We start from the raw sequence: 6,000 nt of genomic DNA on the forward strand, positions 1-6,000 counted from the left end.
GGAACAAATTAGAGGAGGAAAGGTTTATTTTGGTTCATAGTTTAAGAGGATTCAGTCCACAGTTGACTGACTCCACAGCAGAAGCATCGTGGCCGAGGGCCTCAGCAAAAGGAAAGGTGCTCTGCTCTTGGCAACCGAGAAGCAGAGAGAGGGAGAGGAAGGGGTCAGGGAGAATATAGACCCCTCCAGCTGTGCCCTCAGTAACCTGCTTCTTCCAACTAAGTTCTTCCTCCCAGTAGTCCATCTAGCTGTCAGTGGATTAATCTATCATGTGAATTATTTCACTGATGAGGTCAGAGCCCACGTGATCCAGTCAGTACCTAAAAGCCCCACCTGTGAACCTTGCTACACTAGGGATCTGCTTTTAACATATGAACTTTTGGGAGACATCCCAGATCCAAACCATAATAGTCCCCTTACTCAGCCTGCTAGAGATGACTGTTAGTGCCACAGAGCTCCTGAACGCAGACTTAGAGCATTGCAGTGTGCCTGCTCTAGTATTCTGCTTGATTATGTCCAAAAAAAGTCACAAAAGTAAGATTTGGTAAGGGCTTCTGGATTTCATGAGTTCTAAAAATCACAATTTTATCCCTCATGTACAGTAGCTAAGAAAACCATGTTTTTAAAACATGACACATTCTAAACTAATGCAGGTTATCAGTGGACTTGTTCCATAGGTCCTGGCAGCCTCACATTCCCTTGGTATATTTGAGTTACTTTATTTGATCAAGGAAATGGGAAGTATCTAAGGAGGGCTTCAGAGCAATGGAACATCATAAGGCACACGTGTCTGTAGCCATATCCTATAGAAAATCAATGAAGCATGAGGCTAAAATGTCTAAAGCATACCTGAGATCTAGTGGTACAGAGTAGCGGGGGAAGCTGTTATATTTCCAAATGATTTCCTGGTAACATTGCTTTCCTGCTGTCCATGTGTAATCCAAGGCTGGAAGACTCCCTAAAATAAGGTGCTCCAAATTCTGGGCTCCAAATGGGTTGGGTGACAGACCCATGGTTCCAAAACTGCCCTTGCACACGTGACTCTCTCTGCCCTACAGCTTGGCCGGGGTTTCCAGGAGCGTGACACTGGTGATTGCCTACATCATGACTGTTACGGACTTTGGCTGGGAGGATGCCCTGCACACCGTGCGTGCAGGGAGATCCTGTGCCAACCCCAATCTGGGCTTCCAGAGGCAGCTCCAGGAGTTTGAGAAACATGAAGTCCACGAGGTAAGCAGTACTTGGGAGACTTTTCAGATGCAGGCAACTCCCCTAGGACAATTCCTCCAGTCCCAGAATCAGGGAGGCTGGCACTGAAAAGGCCCATAGAGGACATTGGGTTCAAGGGTGCTCACCTGCTCCCCCACAGAAGTTGTCATCAATCCATTGTGCCCCAGCTTCAGCCATGGGGTCCTACCCCTTGTCATTTTCCGTATGCCTGGTACTCCTAATATTATCCTATTCCTCTTCCTTTCAGCAAAGTACCACTTTCTTCATTTGGTTTGCTTTTTTTTTTCTTTTTTGCTTTTAATTCATTTAGCCTTTAAGCTTTTAAAGGTGTAATTAGCCAGGCAAGGGTAGTAGAGGATATTGTCCACCACCAATCATGTAAACACAAATTTTAGGTTCTTCTTTATATTACTGAATCGTAAAAATTCTCACTATTTTTCTTCTGGATTGAGCGATTTAATCTTGGCTGCCACCATTAGGCAGCACGAGGACACTTCTTTCTTGTAAGGAACCCTCAGCAATAGACAGTAACTGTTCCCATCCAGGTCTGTCAAGTAGAAGCATTATTTTTATGTCCTCAGGCCAAAACCTTGAAGGAGCAGTTATTTCTGATAACTATGATTACCCAATGCCCTTTGATTTCCCTCTTTATATATGACAACATCTCTACCACTAAGTAACAGGTGAAAATCACTGCGAATGCAGGTGTGTATGTGTGTGTGATGTTTTGAATTTGTTTCCAACCTCTCCAGTATCGGCAGTGGCTGAAGGAAGAATATGGGGAGAATCCTTTGCGGGATGCAGAAGAAGCCAAAAACATTCTGGGTAAATATAAAGAACAAGGGCGTGTGGAGTCCCAGCCTGGCACCAGGCGGTGGAGCAGCTTTTCGGCCCTACCTCCCCTGGCCTACAATAACTATACCACAGAGACCTAATGCAGAGGGATCTGGTGCCTTCCTTCCCGCCGCTTGTCTTCTGGGTTGCCTGCGGGTGCCCTGTGGTGTGCTGGTGTGCTGGCTACTGCCTCCAAGGACTGCAAAGGGAGATGACCACTGCAAAGTGGACAACTCAGGGTTCCTTCCCCAGTGACCCCACCCAGTCCCAGGTCCTTTCACTTCACCCACCTTTTCCCCCAACCTTGGACCTTGGCCTTACCTGAGCTTGCTGTACCTGGGATGCTACTGGGCTGCCAAACACACACACGTACACATGTGAGTGAGTGCCTGTTACAGCACTTATACACATGTGAGGTTGTGTGTCTGTGAGCGTGTAGAAGGGTGTGCTTTTTGTGAGGGTGTATGCATATGAATGTGTACGTGCGTGAGCTCTGAATGTTCACGTTGCTGGGAGTCATAAAATTCATGCTGCCAGGATTGGTATGGCCACCTTTCCCTTTGACTCCACATAGAAGGCACTTGACCTTGACATCTGAAAAGTGCTCAGTAAGGAACATGGAAGGTGTTCTATGCTTGTGAGCAGACATTGAGGAAAACTTGGGATGAACAACTGAAAGCAGTAGCCTCTCCCAGCCCTGGGATGGTGCAGTGGGGAAAGTTGGGGCCCAGACCTCTCCTGAGGGAAGGTGGCTCCAGGGATCCTGAAAGGTATTGGGGGATAGAGGACATATTTGGTATTGCCTCAGGCTTAGTGTAAGTGTACCAGGCCCTGGACTCCCTGCTGCCTCAAGTCAAGGCCCCCTTTCAGCCCATCATGTTCCTGAGTTCTAATTGATGTTTATTCTATGTGAGACCCACTGATTTGAGTTCCATAATAAGTAGCAGTACATCAGCCAAACTTGGCATACAGTATTGGGGCCCTTCCTATCTCCTCCTGTCCAGCTTCATGCACTCCCAGCCTTGCTGTTCTGACTTTGCAGAGCCCTTTCTCAAGGTTTGCATGTACCTGCAGGAATTAGGAAGGAACAATATTTGTTAGACACTGTAGACATTTGCATTTGAAAATGCCTAAGCATTTATTAAGTTCCTTGGTGTATGCTGTGGAGTTGATCTTTGATCTTAGCTACCTCATTAAATAATGTTTGAAAACCTTTTTGTGTGTGTGTTAATCCAGTATTGAATTCTTCCTCATAGTTCAAAATGTTCAGTTATGACTTTCCCTTTGAAGCCAGAGGGGAAGACATCAATATCATTGAGCTACTTAAATTTTTGATTTGTGTTCACATAATGCTTTCCGATGGGTAAAGTCCCACATTCAGGCTGTGAGAGCACCCACAGTTCACAGCTGGGCAACAGGCATCCTAGAATGCTGGGAACAACTCAGTGGTCAATCCTTTATATCAACTCAAATTTCTTAAGCACACAGAGCCACAGGAAAAAATATACTCAACCTCTCCCTAAAAAGATGTTGCAACCTTGGTTCTCTGAATTCCGCTACTAAAAGAACTCCTGAATAAGAAGAGCAATTTTCCTCTTCATGTAGAGGGTATGTCAAAGGTGAGCTCTTTGGGGGCCAGGGAGAACAAAGTCACCAACTGTGCACATGTACAGGCCCTAGATGTGTAACAAAAAAAGGGAAATGTGGCCATAGAATCATTTCTTCAACTAAAATAATTTGTCTGTAAAGTATATTTTTTCTGTAAACCAAAAGAAATGTAAATATGCTAACAAAAAGCATTTAAGAGGGCTAAGGGTATAACTCAGTGCTATAGCAGTTGCCTAGCATGTGTGAAACCCTGGGTTTGATCCCCAGCATCTCAATAAAAGGACAGAAAATTTTTCAGGATTAGAATGAATGGTTAAATATGTGTAAACATATATGAATGGCCACATATATTCCTGTACGTCTTGAATTTTTTTTTATATTTGTTGCCAGTAATGTTCTTTCTCCACAGCCACTCCAGGAATTCTGAAGTATTGGGCCTTTCTCAGAAGATTGTAATGTACCTGAAGTTTCTGAAATATTGCAAAGTTTAGGCTGGTGCTGCCAAAAAGAAAAGCAACATAGAGTTTATTTTTAAGTATCCAACAGTGATTTGTAAACTTGTTTTCTTCTTAAACTGAATACATGTGTAATGTTGTATTATGTTGGGAACTGTGAGATTATTTAGCAAAAGAAAATATTTTTACCTTAACTCCACTTCTGTGTCTGTTTCTTTAACCTAATTTTTTGATGCCCATAAAACAATCTCAAGAGCCCTCTTGCACTGTTTTGGTTACTGTTTAGTAATGATAAATTGCTTCTCATGAACACTCAAGGAGGAAGCCAGCACCTGGGGATTGTGCAGTGTGAACTCTGCCCTCTTGTTCTTAAATTCTCCAGCTAGGGAAATGTTTCCTGATGTATGTTTTATCCATGGTTTGTGTTCTCCACAGAGGAATTTACCAAAACCTACATATTTTTGTTAATAAAGGGCAACTTAACCAAGTTCAATATCATGTGCATTGCATTCTTCCTTTGTTGGAGCTTGAAAGTCACATGGATTTCTACGAAGGGTCACAAACAAGATTGAACCTGCTCACAGACTCAGTTCAAAGACTGTATTCCTCCAGAAGATAGTACAACAGAGACTAGGAAAAGCAAATTAATGTCTCCATGACAGAAAAATTGATCTTTGAACAGCAGGTGTATCTCAGTTGGAGAGCACTTACCTAATGTTCTCAAGGCCCTGAATTCAGTCTGCAACACTGAAAACACCCACACACAAAAGACAGTTTCAGGGTAAAAGAATTTTAGACACTGCCAGGTGCAGTGTCACACGCTATAATCCCAGTGGCTGGGGAGGCTGAAGCAGGAGGATCTTGAGTTCAAAGCCAGCCTCAGCAAGAGTGAGGCTCTAAGCAATTCAGTGATACCCTGTCTCTAAAAAAAATACAAAATAGAGCTGCGGATGTGACTCAGTGGCCAAATACCCCTGAGTTCAATCCCTGGTACACCACCCCCCCAAAAAAGAGAAAGAAGTTTTGACATTGAAGTTACATTTTGCCCAAGCAGAGCGAGAACCCTGGAATTACTGCATTTAACACAGGAATACACAAGCCCAATTATTTCATGAACATTTGCCACACATTATTAGCTATTCTGATTTGATGCACAGCTTTTAACTTAAAGGAATACAGAGTGGCTTAAACCAGAACCAAGTCATAGTCATGGAGTTATAAGTGGCCAAGCAGACAAATAGACTTGAGGGAAGGAAGGTGTAGGGGTTCAAGCAAGCACTCATGGTGACTGTGGGGCCATGATGTTCTCTGGGACCATGCTGCCAACTCAGTGGTTCTTTTGTATTAGCATTTTCTAGTTCTGCATGATGGTACGTGTGCCTCTGCCATGATAATGTTAGATTGGAGGAAAATGCTAAAGAATGACCTGACTGGGTCCCAGATGTGGGTCCACTGAGTCTTTATAACTTAGACACTCAAGATTATTCAGGCACCTGGCACACAGTCCCAGGGGCCAGGCTCATGAAAATTAACATAGATTTCAAATTTCCTAATTCATTGGGGAGGAAAAAATACTGGTTTTTCAAAGACTAGTTTTGTCCCATGGAGAGGCTATACCTCTTCTTCCCATCAGAACTTTTAGGAAATCAGTGTACCCCTTGGGCAATGTGCTGAGCATGGATGGTCAAGACACCAGTCTGAGAGCTAGGGGCTTTGTCCTGACCTGGCCATGTCCCCAGGTAAGAGTACTATTGCCACAGCCAAGGAAACATGTGCAACCCATGGTGTCTCCACGATCCCCATCCCTTCCCTGACTGGGCAGGGCTGCTTGCTCCCTGAAGAGGCAGTCTACCCCTGTTCATGAATTCTACTC

The 6,000-nt window shown here is 44.0% G+C and overlaps 1 protein-coding gene across 5 annotated transcripts in view; it reads left to right on the plus strand.

The window, feature by feature from the left end:
* Positions 1-4,622, plus strand: part of Dusp22 (dual specificity phosphatase 22) — a 61,427-nt gene extending 56,805 nt beyond the window's left edge. For 2 of the 5 annotated variants that reach the window (XM_047558215.1, XM_047558220.1), the window contains 2 exons: positions 1,059-1,230; positions 1,983-4,622. In XM_047558215.1, coding sequence (XP_047414171.1) covers positions 1,059-1,230; positions 1,983-2,165 — 355 coding nt within the window. In that variant the 3' untranslated portion in view covers positions 2,166-4,622. The remainder of the gene's footprint in view (positions 1-1,058; positions 1,231-1,982) is intronic. The other 3 variants (XM_047558217.1, XM_047558216.1, XM_047558219.1) reach the window with 3 other exon arrangements.
* Positions 4,623-6,000: the final 1,378 nt, after the last annotated feature.

The sequence above is a fragment of the Sciurus carolinensis genome, chromosome 7 (assembly GCF_902686445.1).
Source record: "Sciurus carolinensis chromosome 7, mSciCar1.2, whole genome shotgun sequence".
NCBI classification, from domain to species: domain Eukaryota; kingdom Metazoa; phylum Chordata; class Mammalia; order Rodentia; family Sciuridae; genus Sciurus; species Sciurus carolinensis.